General features: G+C 49.3%; 1 protein-coding gene across 1 annotated transcript; it reads left to right on the top strand.

The window, feature by feature from the left end:
- Positions 1-1,108: 1,108 nt before the first annotated feature.
- LOC134740892 (conserved oligomeric Golgi complex subunit 4) lies at positions 1,109-12,638 on the top strand. The gene is made up of 12 exons (XM_063673545.1): positions 1,109-1,152; positions 2,772-2,892; positions 2,982-3,164; positions 3,907-4,065; positions 6,135-6,262; positions 6,714-6,827; positions 9,388-9,613; positions 9,912-10,155; positions 10,470-10,636; positions 10,875-10,986; positions 11,234-11,341; positions 12,499-12,638. The coding sequence occupies exons 1-12, from the start codon at positions 1,109-1,111 to the stop codon at positions 12,636-12,638; spliced, it is 1,746 nt and encodes a 581-aa protein (XP_063529615.1).
- The last annotated feature ends 4,977 nt before the right edge of the window (positions 12,639-17,615 follow it).

Below are 17,615 nucleotides of genomic sequence, written 5' to 3' on the forward strand. Positions count from 1 at the left end.
AAACGAGTAGAAAAGTCGAGCGCTGTGTATGCAGGATCTTGAGGGCGGGCCATCAGGAACCATTTTAATCCGCTAGTACCCAAACTGTACAAAAAATGCAGTTTCCACGTGTTATTTTTTACCTGCAGTAAATGGTACATGCGAACCCAGTTGATAAGCGCTTACCTGTTTACAATATAATAGCCTAACTTAAAATAAACACGAGATGTAAAGTAATAAAATATCTTAAAACACACTTAAGCCAAGCCATTAATGGCTTAGTAAGCCATTGCAAATCTAACTTTACCTTAAACATCAATGCGCTTGCTTACATATGACTTATTGAAATATTGATGTTTGTTTTTTTATTACACTATTATTATTATTTTTGTATTATTTTAAAACACTTATAGTGATAAAGAATAATTTTATTCATTATGAGATGGATTTTATACAATTAGGCTGGCTGAAATAATAAAGAACTCACTTTATTTTTCGTTAGGCAAGCACCTACTTTCATTAAAAACACTTTAAATCGCACATCGAATGAAACTTATTAAAATAATTTAATATTATGGTGCATTTCATCTCTAACATCTAATTATATCATTGATTAAAGTAAAAATTTCTCTTAGAAAAATTACCCGAGAACATTCGCGGGGAAGATTCCGCGTAATTTACGGCGGTAATTTACGGTAATTTTGGTAATAAACTAGTTCCTGTAGACAGATTTTTTTGCAAATTTCAGTACAGATTGTATTACCTAAAAAAAGATCAATTCTGTAAAAAAAAGTTAAAAAAAATAAAAACTTAGACAACTTTCTCGATAATTACCCGTACGAAGAACGTTACCGCGTAATTTACCCGACGATTCTCTTTGTTCTCGTAATTTACGGTAACGGCACATCACTAGTCACACGTGGCTCGCTTCCTGAGCATGGACCCCGGATCAGTGGCGGCGGCGCGACCAGCTCGTACGCAAGTATGTAGAGTAGGTCACACGTGGCTCGCTTCCTGAGCATGGACCCCGGATCAGTGGCGGCGGCGCGACCAGCTCGTACGCAAGTATGTAGAGTAGGTCACACGTGGCTCGCTTCCTGAGCATGGACCCCGGCTCTGTGGCGGCGGCATGTCCGCCGCGCAGGCCACGCTGCGCGACCAGCTCGTACGCAAGTATGTAGAGTAGGTCACACGTGGCTCGCTTCCTGAGCATGGACCCCGGACCAGTGGCGGCGGCGCGACCAGCTCGTACGCAAGTATGTAGAGTAGGTCACACGTGGCTCGCTTCCTGAGCATGGACCCCGGATCAGTGGCGGCGGCGCGACCAGCTCGTACACAAGTATGTAGAGTAGGTCACACGTGGCTCGCTTCCTGAGCATGGACCCCGGACCAGTGGCGGCGGCGCGACCAGCTCGTACGCAAGTATGTAGAGTAGGTCACACGTGGCTCGCTTCCTGAGCATGGACCCCGGACCAGTGGCGGCGGCGCGACCAGCTCGTACACAAGTATGTAGAGTAGGTCACACGTGGCTCGCTTCCTGAGCATGGACCCCGGACCAGTGGCGGCGGCGCGACCAGCTCGTACGCAAGTATGTAGAGTAGGTCACACGTGGCTCGCTTCCTGAGCATGGACCCCGGATCAGTGGCGGCGGCGCGACCAGTTCGTACACAAGTATGTAGAGTAGGTCACACGTGGCTCGCTTCCTGAGCATGGACCCCGGACCAGTGGCGGCGGCGCGACCAGCTCGTACGCAAGTATGTAGAGTAGGTCACACGTGGCTCGCTTCCTGAGCATGGACCCCGGACCAGTGGCGGCGGCGCGACCAGCTCGTACGCAAGTATGTAGAGTAGGTCACACGTGGCTCGCTTCCTGAGCATGGACCCCGGATCAGTGGCGGCGGCGCGACCAGCTCGTACACAAGTATGTAGAGTAGGTCACACGTGGCTCGCTTCCTGAGCATGGACCCCGGATCAGTGGCGGCGGCGCGACCAGCTCGTACGCAAGTATGTAGAGTAGGTCACACGTGGCTCGCTTCCTGAGCATGGACCCCGGATCAGTGGCGGCGGCGCGACCAGCTCGTACGCAAGTATGTAGAGTAGGTCACACGTGGCTCGCTTCCTGAGCATGGACCCCGGACTAGTGGCGGCGGCGCGACCAGCTCGTACGCAAGTATGTAATAACGGTCAAGAGTAGGTCGTTTTGGGAAGCCGTTTTTAAAGTCTTCATTCTCATATAGCTACTTGAGACTAGGAGGTTCAAATTTAGTTAATTTTGATTATAATTCTTAATTTATTCATCTAACAAGCCATTGATAATTGTTTGCTTTTATCCGTCATTTTATTTTTTTTGTTTGTTGTAATGAAGTAAAATTTTAATGAGATTTACTAAGTTATGTAAATAAGGAATAGAATAGAAATAGCAAAGACACAAAATATAAAATTATACAAAACAGAACAACATAAAAAGGAGAAAGTACCACGAAATGGTCTCATCTCAGCATGCTGCTGGAGACTTCCAGCGTTGATCTTCCAATGAGACCATCCGGTGAAACAATCATGATAGGTAACAAGAATAATTAACAACTATTAATACAAAACATACAGAAAACAAAGAAAATAGTGACATCACTGACAGATAGGAGTCAGTCGATGACAGACCGCGAGCAGAGCAGTCGTGTCACGTGATGTTTGAGTTGGCGAGCCGTTGGAAATACATTACATGATTTACTGTGGTAAATACAGAACATTACACGCACCGTATATTTTTAACATATTTTGATCTTTTCCTTTCAGATTTGAAGAAGCGGCACGCAAGGACGACGAAGCGGCCGTGGAGCGTCTCTTCAAGTTGTTCCCTCAGATCGGCCGAGCTGACGAGGGAGTGGACCTGCTGGCCAGATATCTCGCTAATAAGGTACAAACTATTCTCCAGTATCTTTCCCGCCCAAAAACTTACCCTCGCTTTGTTTGTTTATCCCCACTTTTATTTTTTATTTTTCTCAGTCGGAAGGCGCTATCCGTCGCGCCTGCACCGTACCGGATCCGACGTCCGACGCGGCAGTATTCGCGGACGCTTTTACACGTCTGCTTGAAGCCGGAGGGCGGAACGTGGATCGAGCACGCTTATTGGCAGCTTCAAGTGCACCTGGCCGGTTGCCGCGGGCGCTGGCGCTCATACAACCAGTGGTACGTATCAGTGCCATATCCGTGCCGCATCCGACGCCAGATTCGCAGATGCCTTCACACGCGGGTGAAGTGTTGCCTCTACGGGCGCAACTGCCGTAACTGACCTTCCTAAGTGGAGTTTCCTGAACAAAAATATGTAAACCATAACACTTATATAGTTTGAATCTTCACAAATGATTTTTACGCCAAAGACACTAATCTGTTAAACTAAAGCCATTGTTTCTTTTGTATTGTGTTTGTGGCACGCGCTCAACCACGCGTTCGTTTACTACAAAGTGCAAAAAAACCCACATACTAAAAATAATGAACTATAAACTTTAAGGCTGGTTGTACGCTGTAAAGGGTTCGAAACGTCGGGATGTATTATAAATTCTATATATATATATTTTTTTAATTTATTGAGAGATATTCCTAATTCACATATCGAGGTACAATTAAAAAGTAATGATAAATAGTGCAAACTTGTAGTACCTAGTAGTTGTACATAATCAAAACAATACTATACCAACTAATACAATAGCATATAAATGTATAAACAAGAGAAAAGACTTATACTTACACTTTTCACTTACTTAGACTATATATACGCGATATAATCCGTTTTTATAGTTTTATTTCATTCTTTACAAGTAAAATATACTTTTTATAGCCATTACAAGTAACATATACTTAACAAAGAAGGCGTTTGAATTTACGTATTTTTTTATTGAAATGACGAATTATGTGAATAATTTCCTTCCAGATTTGCGCAGGCGGCCGCCGCGTATACCACGAATTGGTGGCAGCGCGACTCTCAAACGCCCGTCGTTCTGCGCTTCACGCTGAACCAGTTTTAGCCGAGCTAGCACTCGCACATTCTACTATACATCTGTATTTCACGTTCGTCAGGAGAAGAGCCGAGGTGAGTCTATGCAAAATCATCCAAGACACGTGATAAAAGATCTATATATGTAATAGGCTACATATTAACGAGTCAAATCAGAAAAATGTTACTTATAAGTAGACAGTGTCAGTATCCGTATCGTATCCGGCACGGTCCGTATACCACGAGCTAGTAACGCGACTGTCTAACGCCCGTCGCTCCGCACTCCACGCGGAGCCAGTTTTAGCTGAGCTAGCACTCGCACATTCTAGACAGTGTCAGCAAAGATAGATATAACTCCGTAATAGATGGATACAGTCTAAGGAAAAAACGTGCCTCGAAAATCAAAAAAATTTGATTCTCGTTCAGAGGGCGCTACTAGCTTTGGCCTACTGTCGTATAGATGGCGTTGACGGTTTCGTTTGTTATTTAACAATTTTAACGCATACCAGTGAAAGAACATGGGTCAAAATCATAAAATTAAATAATGCAAATAAAAAAATCATTTATCCACATTTAAATACATTTTATCGTATTTTTATAAATCTTCATTTTTAGTTTTAAAGTGTGTCGACAGATGGCAGTGAATTTACTGGGGTTACAAAATTTACTATGACAGTACCGCTCTAGTATAAGTTATTTACTCTATGGTGTCAGTATCCGTATCGTATCCGGCACGGTCCGTATACCACGAGCTAGTAACGCGACTGTCTAACGCCCGTCGCTCCGCACTTCACGCGGAGCCAGTTTTAGCCGAGCTAGCACTCGCACATTCTAGACAGTGTCAGTATCCGTATCGTATCCGGCACGGTCCGTATACCACGAGCTAGTAACGCGACTGTAACGCCCGTCGCTCCGCACTCCACGCGGAGCCAGTTTTAGCCGAGCTAGCTCTCGCACATTCTAGACAGTGTCAGTATCCGTATCGTATCCGGCACGGTCCGTATACCACGAGCTAGTAACGCGACTGTAACACCCGTCGCTCCGCACTCCACGCGGAGCCAGTTTTAGCCGAGCTAGCTCTCGCACATTCTTGACAGTGTCAGTATCCGTATCGTATCCGGCACGGTCCGTATACCACGAGCTAGTAACGCGACTGTCTAACGCCCGTCGCTCCACACTCCACGCGGAGCCAGTTTTAGCCGAGCTAGCACTCGCACATTCTAGACAGTGTCAGTATCCGTATCGTATCCGGCACGGCCCGTATACCACGAGCTAGTAACGCGACTGTCGAACGCCCGTCTCTCCGCACTCCACGCGGAGCCAGTTTTAGCCGAGCTAGCACTCGCATATTCTAAACAGTGTCAGTATCCGTATCGTATCCGGCACGGTCCGTATACCACGAGCTAGTAACGCGACTGTAACGCCCGTCGCTCCGCACTCCACGCGGAGCCAGTTTTAGCCGAGCTAGCTCTTGCACATTCTACTATACATCTATATTTCACGTTCGTCAGGAAAAGGGCCGAGGTAAGTCTACTCCGGATACTAAAAAGACAGACGATTGCCCCAATTTTTCCAACTGAACTCTCATTTTCGTAAAAAGGCTAGTATAAACGCAGGATTATAAGATAGTAGACTCAGCAATCGAACAACCAAATTTTTTAACCAGGGATGTTGCGAATATTCGCATCCGCAACCGCGGAACTTCACATTCGTGATGAAGGATATTTATAAAAAAAAAAGATATTATTAGGCGATATTACTGCAATGTTCTGCCATCAGAGTGCAGCACTAACCTTTTTAGTAAACCATAGAGTAACTTATACATACTGTACCTTTAACAGGTCTTTGACAAGTTTTCAGATAATAAAATATGACATTGATGCATCAAGGCGGTTTGTTTACAGAGGACCTACCGGGAAACGCGAATTTGAAATTTCGCTATCTGCCTCTTTATCTCTCAAATATGCAAGAGTGACAGAGATGTTAGATAACGAAATGTCGATTTTCTTGTTTCGTGATAGACCCTTAGATTGTGGTAGTATAGCGCCTACGCAGAGTTTCGCGTAATATTCCCTATTTTGCTCCTTTGTTAACTATTGTAAATTACTGACATTTTCGTCATTGAGACGAAAACTTCTTGATACTATATTACACATTTGATCCAGGCGGACGCATCAACAGTGGATGAAGAAACGAAGAAATCATGTTTTGTGGCCACAGAGAAGATTATCGCAGAATGCGATCTCACAAGGACCGCTCAGGACTTGTTGGGACATTATCTGGCTTTAGAAAGGTGGGTAGACTGGATTTTCTACCTCTAAGGGGGTGAAAAGGCAGTTGAAATTTTTAACGACTTTCCAAGCTTTATATACAAAATCGTGCTTTTAATTTGTTGTTAAGTTGATGTTTGACAATCAAGTTACAGGAAAACATATGTGACGTTTTCAATCAAAAGGTACCACATTGTCGGTTGTCGATAAGGTTGATTTCTAATTGAAGCTATATGGAAATAGCGCCTTACTGACAAGCGACAATAAGTACCCTTTTAATTGAAAATGGCACATATAGCGCCGTACAGTTTTATTTAAACGGTCAAATTGGGGGCAAGGTTTTTTTCTTTAACTTGACCACTATTTTATAATGAAATAAATCAGTAACTAGAATAAATATACGAAGTAATATAATATAGCAATAATATATAAAATTATCAGTTTCCTAAAGTACGTCTGTTGTTTTATTTCTAGATTTTTCTTAGAGGAGAGCGTTAGCAAAGCGCTCAAGATGGCGGCACCACAAGTCGGGGCAACCAGTTCGAGTCTGGTTGACGATGTCTTCTTCATTGCCAGGAAAGTTATCCGGTAAGTTGACACTTTATATCACTACCTTATCAAACAGTCACTCGCCGCGTCCGTCTGTTTATGTATGTGTGTTCGCGATAAACGCATAAACTACTGAACGGATTTTCATGCGGGTTTCATCAATAGAGTGATTCTTGAGGAAGGTTTAGGTGTATAATTAATTTGTTAGGGTTTTGTGTAACCCGTGCGAAGCCAGGGCGGGTTGCTAGTAGTATATTTATATCATATTTTTTGTGAATGATCACATTTTATCTCTGCCCGAATGGGATTGCATTCTGCTGTGGCGAATTGCTGAAACTGCACGGAATCTCAATGTATCCACTCTGTGACAGTTCAAGATGGTGGCTCCACAAGTTGAGGCAACCTGCTCGAGTGTGGTTGACGATGTATTCTTCATTGCGAAGCGTAAGCGAGTTGTCGTCAAGCTCACTATACTTATTAACCTATCGAATGAGCTGATACCTTTACTGAATGAGCTGATGCCTTTACTGATACTGGAAAAACGATATGTAAACATACTACATACCTATACGAGGCCTGGACGTTAGTGAGATGACGATAATTCATTGCTGATGTCCTACTTTGTTACCTAAGTATAACATGAGTTACATCTGATTATCCATCTGGTTACTTGAGCTTCATAGTCGCCTCCAACCTCCCCTTATAGCGACCCCTTTCCGCAGACTAAGTTTACCTTAAGTTCATATGATGAGTGGTTACACTTTCTCGTAACTACAATGTGTTCTATAATTCTAAATTACTAATATCTTGGGACGAAACCCTTCGTATAATTATGATTGAACTTCACTTACATTAGCCATGAACAATTCCCTCGGATCACTGTTGACACTCTGAATACTGATATCAATATGAATGTTAGTCACAATCTACAAGAGACACCTCATTATTCTAATAACACCATAAGAAAGTTCTTGAATAGATCCTAAAGCAAATATCACTTCCCGTAGCTTTGTTCGCACACAACCTCCTTTTCTTACTGTCGTTCGCGCGTAATACCCTCTTGTCTTACCCTCAAAAATCACAACAACCTAGAAGCGGTTATTTTACTTAAACGTGACTACGAGCGCCATCTACTCCATGACGTTGGCAGCTATTAGCCGATTCGCGATATTCGCGACACGAGTATCGGGTATTTCGATTGAGAAATGAGAAATTCGAGTGAGAAATTTAGTTGAGTAGCTTTACTATGTGTATTTTTGGTAGTAATTCGTCCATCGATATTGGAAACCGACATAGTATCCTCCTAAGGTTGGTATTCGACTGCGTCTCACTCTCTCACTAAGCAAAATGTGAGATACAAATACATATTGGACAAAGGAATTGGACAGGTCACACAACAAAAAAAAATTGCTAGTGAAACAAATGCAGGTTTGCAAATGATTAAAATTTTATTGAACTTAATAAATCCAATGGGTAGGACCTTGAGCCTTAGGAGGGTATAGTAGAATTAGCCTCATGCATGAAGTTTATATTTAAACGAAATATGTTTTATTCGGATGTTTGTTACCGTTATATCATGTTACAAATGCATTTCCGTTTTTAAATTACCATTAAATTACTTAAAATTATAAATAAAAAGTACAAAAATTTGCCCGCGAAAAGCTAGTGAGCGAAACGCTCGAAACGCCACGTGACGTCACGCGTTCGACAGATTAGTGTCATTAGTAGCAAACGTCAGTTGGGCCGCCCAACGTGTGACGTCATCACGCTCTGTCGAATTCGCGCCAAAAATTATGAGCGTTTCAACCGCTCAAAAATTTTCAACCTTTTAAACATTTTTTAATAAAATAATGTTAAGGTTTACAAAAGTATTTTTATCATTTCCGGTGTTCCAACGATATAAATTATGAATCCAAAAATAAAAATAAATTCATGCATGGAGCTAATTGTTGACGGAGACTGTTAAATGCTGACATAACGTCAACCGGGGACCGGGGTGAATAGGGACGGCTGGGGTGAGTAGGGACAAACTTAAAAAGAGTTTTACCTGACAATTTCTTAATATCTATTCTCACAAATAGTATCATTCGATTAAAAATATTAGTAGATTTTGTATAATATAATTTGTCTGGGTAGATATTATGAAATTGTCAGGTAAGTCTCATTTTGAGTTTTGTTCCTATTCACCCCAGCCATCCCTATTCACCTCGGTTGACGGTACCTACTGTTTTTAGGGTTCCGTACCTAAAGGGTAAAACGGGACCCTATTTCTAAGACTCCGCTGTCCGTTCGTCTGTTCGTCTGTCACCAGGCTGTATCTCATGAACCTTGATAGCTAGACAGTTGAAATTTTAACAAATGATGTAGTAGTAATCATTTTATTGTACACAACACAGGTACAGGTGATGTATTTCTGTTGCCGCTATAACAACAAATACTAAAAACAGAATAAAATAAATATTTAAGTGGGGGTTCCCATACAACAAAAGTGATTTTTTTGCGTAATGGTACAGAACTCTTCGTGCGCGAGTCCGACTTGCACTTGTCAGGTATTTTTTTTTTTAATTATTGAAGCAAACTCACTATCGTTAACTGCCAGCCGCAGCATTTCAACGGGCAGCGTGGACGGCGCGTGCGCAGTGCTGAACGAGGTGTCCGCCTTGTTAGAGCGGGACGCAGCGGCCGCGCTGCGCCGGTGGCTGCGCGCGCCGCCCCCCTCCCCGCTGCCCCTCCCGCTCCCCCACCCCCGCCCCGCGCCCGGCCCCGGCGTCGCCCCCGACGCGGCCAGGCACAGGGAGGTGGATGCCCAGGCGCACCTGTATGTGGTGAGTATACATTACTCGCCCTTAAAATATGCAAAACTTTTTAAAAATTAGCTATAGGTACTTCTACCAGAGAAATGGGAACACGTGCCGCGATGCCTTAGAACTAAAATTTAATAGTACATTACGATACCAATGCGAAAGGTAGGAAATTCGTAACGAGTGGCGATAAATTAAAACACGACCGATTTTTCTTATGTTTCTTTCGTATATGATTATGACATCTACTAAATTTAGCTTTATAAAGTAAAAAAAAAAAAAAAAAAAATCTATTTTCAGTATATTATTATTTTATTTCCAGGCACACCTAAACGAAGCCGAATCCGGCGCCGAATGGTCCATGCGCCTCGCCACAGAAGCTTGCACACTAGCAGAGCCCCTTCTCAGTACCGGTGGGCGCGACAAGCTGGTGTCGTGCGCTGAGAGTCTCGCTACTGCCGCGGCCGCTTTTAAGGCCGCTAGGGACTTGGGGCTAGAAGGGATAACGGCTGCGTTAAAGCATAAGGTTACTAAGTGGGCTGACGCGGTTGCTGATCCAGATGGAGGTTAGTTTATTAGTTGACAGATCCGGCTAGAAGGACCATCTAATCCGGTTCGAAGGACCAAGAATGCCGTCTATAGTCTAAAACGCCAATTTTGTCAGTAGAAACGTACGAACAAATTTAGAATATTCTTAAGAAATTGTCAGCTAAATCACGTTTTTAGATTTTGCCCTATTCACCCCAGTCATCCCTATTCACCCCGGTATCCTTAATTAAATGTGTGTAAGTAATTATTTTCGAACGCGACCGGGTAACAAGCAATGCCATACTGTATATAAAGTTCAATCTCCTTTAATTCTTTCTTTTTCTGTTTCCAGATAGCATGGAAGACGATGCCGACGCGCTGCCTTCAGCGTTGGACACTTTAGCTGAAGCCAGCAAAGCGCAGCTGTCAGCCGCCGCGGCCAACCAGCTGCTGACCACTATAGTGCAAGACTTGGCTACGAGAGCAGAGGAGAGGTTGCTGGTGCATCATTATGATCAGGTAACATATATAATTTAGTCACTTCCTACCTTCAGCGTTGGAAACAGCGCTGGACAGCAGAGCCCAGCTCTCAGCAGCCAACGTGCTGTTAAACTACTGAGGTGTGCGTAGTAATATAAGATATAGATATAAGTTGTCGATGAACGTTGAGTTAGTTACATTATAGACGCTCACGAGCAAGCACGTGTGTTTCACTTCTCCTCCGAGTCCCATACTTACCACATGGCGACCGTGACAGGACGCAGCAACCGATGCAGGCGAGTACGACGAGAAGAACGCTTACAAGGATGTTATTGACTATTGTGTGCTCGCTCTTGTCTGTCGCATCATTCGATCCAGCCGCATTCTGGGTTATCACAACTTCCTTCTCCTCCTGTTTCCTGTATCCTTGTCCCATCACTCCTGAGTTACTGTGTTTCTCCTACACGAAAATTGCCCGTAACTGTATTAATCGTCTGTAGTACTGTCGCTTACGCAGTCCATATCATAATAACATAATATATAGTGCAAGACTTGGCTACGAGAGCAGAGGAGCGGTTGCTGGTGCATCATTATGATCAGGTAACATATATAATTCAGTAACTGCGCTACCTTCAGTGTTGGACACAGCGCTGGACAGCAAAGCCCAGCTCTCAGCAGCCAACGTGCTGTTAACTACTACATATAGTGCAAGACTTGGCTACGAGAGCAGAGGAGCGGTTGCTGGTGCATCATTATGATCAGGCAGGCGCGGCTTCCTCTAAGGAGCGCTTGTGCAGTGCACTCCCATAAAATTATAGTGCCTAATTAATATATTACTCTTTAAGATCTATCGTACAAAAGTCAATACCAATTAAATAATTACCTTTATTCATTATAAGTTTATAGACGGCCTATACTACTCGGCCTACTCCTATAATTTCATAGGAATCATAGGTAACGCGCGAAGCGGAGCGCTTTGGATTGCGCTCCTATGAAAAAGATTTAGTACATAAAATCAATAGGAAATTCAATGAGAGCGAAAGAGAAGTTTCGCTACAGTTCCGCACGTGAAACAGAAGATTTTCTATGAAGAAAGAGGTAAAATTGGAGCGGCGCTCCGTAGCCCGTTTGACCTTGCGCCCTCTCGTCGAATGCGCGCGCATTGTGTGCGCCATATTGTCACTTGTTTGTAAACAGACCTTAGTTAGTAGTCAGTTTTAAAGTACGCGCGTGAATGGAATTTTGGCATTTTTTTATTATAAATAATTAACCAAGAGTTTAAGCAGTAAGTGCACATAATTTGTTTGTTGTGAGGTGTTTAAAATAAATGAATTTAACGGGAGAATGTGAAAAAAGTTTACAAAATCGACTCGAGTTCAATATAAAAGGAAAACCTTGAACTTTCGTAACAATGTTCGTCGAAAACAAAAACTTATATGTCATTAAATAAGATCAATATGAAAAAACACCGTGGTTGTGTTATGTCGCTGTGATAAAAGTAACTAGGTGTTTTAGTTTATCGTGTTACCTACCTAAGTACATGTATGTACCTAAGTATATGTCTTGTTTGGAGCGGGCGCGGGCGGGCCGGGCGACGGCTGTGCGGTGAGTTTGCTTGGACCGAAACCGATGTGTTAACAATTTAGCACATATTTCCATAAAATTTGAAAACAACATTCACAACCTAGAATCCATTTGTAAAATGAACTGCAGTTAGCGTCTATCGGTCGTCAAGATATTCGTAATAGCGAAATTCTATAAGAGAGTTCAATGACCGTATTTTGTGTCGGTTAATTCAATGTGTAGTTTTTTACTGTGATAGTGAACACCCATAATATAGAATCACCAGCCGCCGCTGTGATCAGGTAACATATATAATTCAGTAACTGCGCTACCTTCAGTGTTGGACACAGCGCTGGACAGCAAAGCCCAGCTCTCAGCAGCCAACGTGCCGTTAACTACTATAGTGCAAGACTTAGCTACGAGGGCAGAGGAGCGGTTGCTGGTGCATCATTATGATCAGATAACATATATAACTTAGTCACTGCGCTACCTTCAGCGTTGGACACAGCGCTGGACAGCAAAGCGCAGCTCTCAGCGGCCAACGTGCTGTTAACTACTATAGTGCAAGATTTGGCTACGAGGGCAGAAGAAAGATTGCTGATCGGTTTGATCTTGTAACTGATTCGCTGATCAATCATCAAAATCTCAAGGTACTTGTAGTGGACATGTACGCTTTAAATTTTGAACACAAATAGTGTTCGGCTTATAAAGTATGTAAAAATGGTAAAGCATTGGACGAAGGTACTAAAAGACAGTTTCTTAAAAAAATATTGAAGTTTGCTAAGCCCAAATGCGAAACATATTTTATTTACGAAACCAACGCTAGGAAAAATGTGTGTAAATTCACAGAGAGGTCGTTATTCATTAGGCATAGCATGATATTTTGTCAGACCAACCTATCTATTTATGTCTACTCTTACTCAAATTATTCCTGCACTGAAAACTTCGATATGTCTTACTAATACATTAATATATATGTTATAGTTAGATACTTTGGTCTAATACAGTGGTGGGCAAACTTTTTACATGGGGAGACAGAAAGTTTAAGTAATTTCAGAGGAGGGCCAGAATTGTAGCAAAAATGCATTTTTATTATTCCACGGGATCACGGACCGTATACTAATTATTCCGAACGACCTTCGGCGGGTCGGATAAAATCCTATCGCGGGCCGGCGTCGGCCCGCGGGCCGTACTTTGCGCACCACTGGTCTAATATATGATTTAAAGTATAAATAAATTGTCTTCGTAGCAGTTATAATAGTATTTTATACAATCGTGATATAATAGAGAGCTTTTCCTTGCTGAGTTGCTTAAGTAAGGTACGAGATTGAAAAGCTTGATTATATTACTATTGTATACAATATTTTTTTCTATAAGACAAAAAAAATAATACTTTCAACTAGTAGAATCATATAGGTAAACAAACCAAAAGTAGGTACTCGTATACAGCTAAGATACGCGAGCTTGCCGCAGCCCGCGATACTTTCATACTCGTACGCGCCCCGTCCGCCGGGCCGGCGCCCCCGGCGGGTTGGTCAACGACACCTCCTCGTAACTCATGAGGCCCTGGTACCTGCTCCGCGCTAAATTCAATTTTAAGACAGTTTTTTCTCGATTTTGGCCACCGTAGCCTATGCAGACTAACAAAAAACGCTAGAGTCTCCTTAAATAAGAACTATTTTATCGAAATGTATGAAGTTCTATTTTAAAAATTTTTATAATTGACTAAAACGTATCGAAAAAATTCTTATGCTCGAGTCGGAACTGTCGGAAGTGCCATAGACTATCCAACGTTGAAAAAAGTAAGGTTGTAGTGTTGCGTATGAAGTTGTAATACATGGATTATAGTCGACGAGTAGAAAAACATTGATTCAACTCCATTTGCTCGTGTTTTACAATCTCGTCACTAGTTTTAAATCGGTTACCTATTGTATCTCTCGTCGCAGACGGGCGCGCTGATCGTGGAGCGTCGCCTGCGGCGGCTGGCCTTGTGGGCGGGCGGCGCGGCGCCCGGCGCTCGGGAGCGCTGCGCCCGGCTGTCGCAGGCCGGCGCGCTGCTCGCCGGAGACTCCCCCGCCGCCGCGCCGCCCGCGGCCAGACTCACGCCGAGACGGCAGAAGGATCTACTGGCACGCAGGTAAGGAGCGCTGCGCCCGGCTGTCGCAGGCCGGCGCGCTGCTCGCCGGAGACTCCCCCGCCGCCGCGCCGCCCGCGGCCAGACTCACGCCGAGACGGCAGAAGGATCTACTGGCACGCAGGTAAGGAGCGCTGCGCCCGGCTGTCGCAGGCCGGCGCGCTGCTCGCCGGAGACTCCCCCGCCGCCGCGCCGCCCGCGGCCAGACTCACGCCGAGACGGCAGAAGGATCTACTGGCACGCAGGTAAGGAGCGCTGCGCCCGGCTGTCGCAGGCCGGCGCGCTGCTCGCCGGAGACTCCCCCGCCGCCGCGCCGCCCGCGGCCAGACTCACGCCGAGACGGCAGAAGGATCTACTGGCACGCAGGTAAGGAGCGCTGCGCCCGGCTGTCGCAGGCCGGCGCGCTGCTCGCCGGAGACTCCCCCGCCGCCGCGCCGCCCGCGGCCAGACTCACGCCGAGACGGCAGAAGGATCTACTGGCACGCAGGTAAGGAGCGCTGCGCCCGGCTGTCGCAGGCCGGCGCGCTGCTCGCCGGAGACTCCCCCGCCGCCGCGCCGCCCGCGGCCAGACTCACGCCGAGACGGCAGAAGGATCTACTGGCACGCAGGTAAGGAGCGCTGCGCCCGGCTGTCGCAGGCCGGCGCGCTGCTCGCCGGAGACTCCCCCGCCGCCGCGCCGCCCGCGGCCAGACTCACGCCGAGACGGCAGAAGGATCTACTGGCACGCAGGTAAGGAGCGCTGCGCCCGGCTGTCGCAGGCCGGCGCGCTGCTCGCCGGAGACTCCCCCGCCGCCGCGCCGCCCGCGGCCAGACTCACGCCGAGACGGCAGAAGGATCTACTGGCACGCAGGTAAGGAGCGCTGCGCCCGGCTGTCGCAGGCCGGCGCGCTGCTCGCCGGAGACTCCCCCGCCGCCGCGCCGCCCGCGGCCAGACTCACGCCGAGACGGCAGAAGGATCTACTGGCACGCAGGTAAGGAGCGCTGCGCCCGGCTGTCGCAGGCCGGCGCGCTGCTCGCCGCAGACTCCCCCGCCGCCGCGCCGCCCGCGGCCAGACTCACGCCGAGACGGCAGAAGGATCTACTGGCACGCAGGTAAGGAGCGCTGCGCCCGGCTGTCGCAGGCCGGCGCGCTGCTCGCCGCAGACTCCCCCGCCGCCGCGCCGCCCGCGGCCAGACTCACGCCGAGACGGCAGAAGGATCTACTGGCACGCAGGTAAGGAGCGCTGCGCCCGGCTGTCGCAGGCCGGCGCGCTGCTCGCCGCAGACTCCCCCGCCGCCGCGCCGCCCGCGGCCAGACTCACGCCGAGACGGCAGAAGGATCTACTGGCACGCAGGTAAGGAGCGCTGCGCCCGGCTGTCGCAGGCCGGCGCGCTGCTCGCCGGAGACTCCCCCGCCGCCGCGCCGCCCGCGGCCAGACTCACGCCGAGACGGCAGAAGGATCTACTGGCACGCAGGTAAGGAGCGCTGCGCCCGGCTGTCGCAGGCCGGCGCGCTGCTCGCCGCAGACTCCCCCGCCGCCGCGCCGCCCGCGGCCAGACTCACGCCGAGACGGCAGAAGGATCTACTGGCACGCAGGTAAGGAGCGCTGCGCCCGGCTGTCGCAGGCCGGCGCGCTGCTCGCCGGAGACTCCCCCGCCGCCGCGCCGCCCGCGGCCAGACTCACGCCGAGACGGCAGAAGGATCTACTGGCACGCAGGTAAGGAGCGCTGCGCCCGGCTGTCGCAGGCCGGCGCGCTGCTCGCCGCAGACTCCCCCGCCGCCGCGCCGCCCGCGGCCAGACTCACGCCGAGACGGCAGAAGGATCTACTGGCACGCAGGTAAGGAGCGCTGCGCCCGGCTGTCGCAGGCCGGCGCGCTGCTCGCCGGAGACTCCCCCGCCGCCGCGCCGCCCGCGGCCAGACTCACGCCGAGACGGCAGAAGGATCTACTGGCACGCAGGTAAGGAGCGCTGCGCCCGGCTGTCGCAGGCCGGCGCGCTGCTCGCCGGAGACTCCCCCGCCGCCGCGCCGCCCGCGGCCAGACTCACGCCGAGACGGCAGAAGGATCTACTGGCACGCAGGTAAGGAGCGCTGCGCCCGGCTGTCGCAGGCCGGCGCGCTGCTCGCCGGAGACTCCCCCGCCGCCGCGCCGCCCGCGGCCAGACTCACGCCGAGACGGCAGAAGGATCTACTGGCACGCAGGTAAGGAGCGCTGCGCCCGGCTGTCGCAGGCCGGCGCGCTGCTCGCCGGAGACTCCCCCGCCGCCGCGCCGCCCGCGGCCAGACTCACGCCGAGACGGCAGAAGGATCTACTGGCACGCAGGTAAGGAGCGCTGCGCCCGGCTGTCGCAGGCCGGCGCGCTGCTCGCCGCAGACTCCCCCGCCGCCGCGCCGCCCGCGGCCAGACTCACGCCGAGACGGCAGAAGGATCTACTGGCACGCAGGTAAGGAGCGCTGCGCCCGGCTGTCGCAGGCCGGCGCGCTGCTCGCCGCAGACTCCCCCGCCGCCGCGCCGCCCGCGGCCAGACTCACGCCGAGACGGCAGAAGGATCTACTGGCACGCAGGTAAGGAGCGCTGCGCCCGGCTGTCGCAGGCCGGCGCGCTGCTCGCCGCAGACTCCCCCGCCGCCGCGCCGCCCGCGGCCAGACTCACGCCGAGACGGCAGAAGGATCTACTGGCACGCAGGTAAGGAGCGCTGCGCCCGGCTGTCGCAGGCCGGCGCGCTGCTCGCCGGAGACTCCCCCGCCGCCGCGCCGCCCGCGGCCAGACTCACGCCGAGACGGCAGAAGGATCTACTGGCACGCAGGTAAGGAGCGCTGCGCCCGGCTGTCGCAGGCCGGCGCGCTGCTCGCCGCAGACTCCCCCGCCGCCGCGCCGCCCGCGGCCAGACTCACGCCGAGACGGCAGAAGGATCTACTGGCACGCAGGTAAGGAGCGCTGCGCCCGGCTGTCGCAGGCCGGCGCGCTGCTCGCCGGAGACTCCCCCGCCGCCGCGCCGCCCGCGGCCAGACTCACGCCGAGACGGCAGAAGGATCTACTGGCACGCAGGTAAGGAGCGCTGCGCCCGGCTGTCGCAGGCCGGCGCGCTGCTCGCCGCAGACTCCCCCGCCGCCGCGCCGCCCGCGGCCAGACTCACGCCGAGACGGCAGAAGGATCTACTGGCACGCAGGTAAGGAGCGCTGCGCCCGGCTGTCGCAGGCCGGCGCGCTGCTCGCCGGAGACTCCCCCGCCGCCGCGCCGCCCGCGGCCAGACTCACGCCGAGACGGCAGAAGGATCTACTGGCACGCAGGTAAGGAGCGCTGCGCCCGGCTGTCGCAGGCCGGCGCGCTGCTCGCCGCAG

Source organism: Cydia strobilella, chromosome 4, assembly GCF_947568885.1.
Source record: "Cydia strobilella chromosome 4, ilCydStro3.1, whole genome shotgun sequence".
NCBI lineage: Eukaryota > Metazoa > Arthropoda > Insecta > Lepidoptera > Tortricidae > Cydia > Cydia strobilella.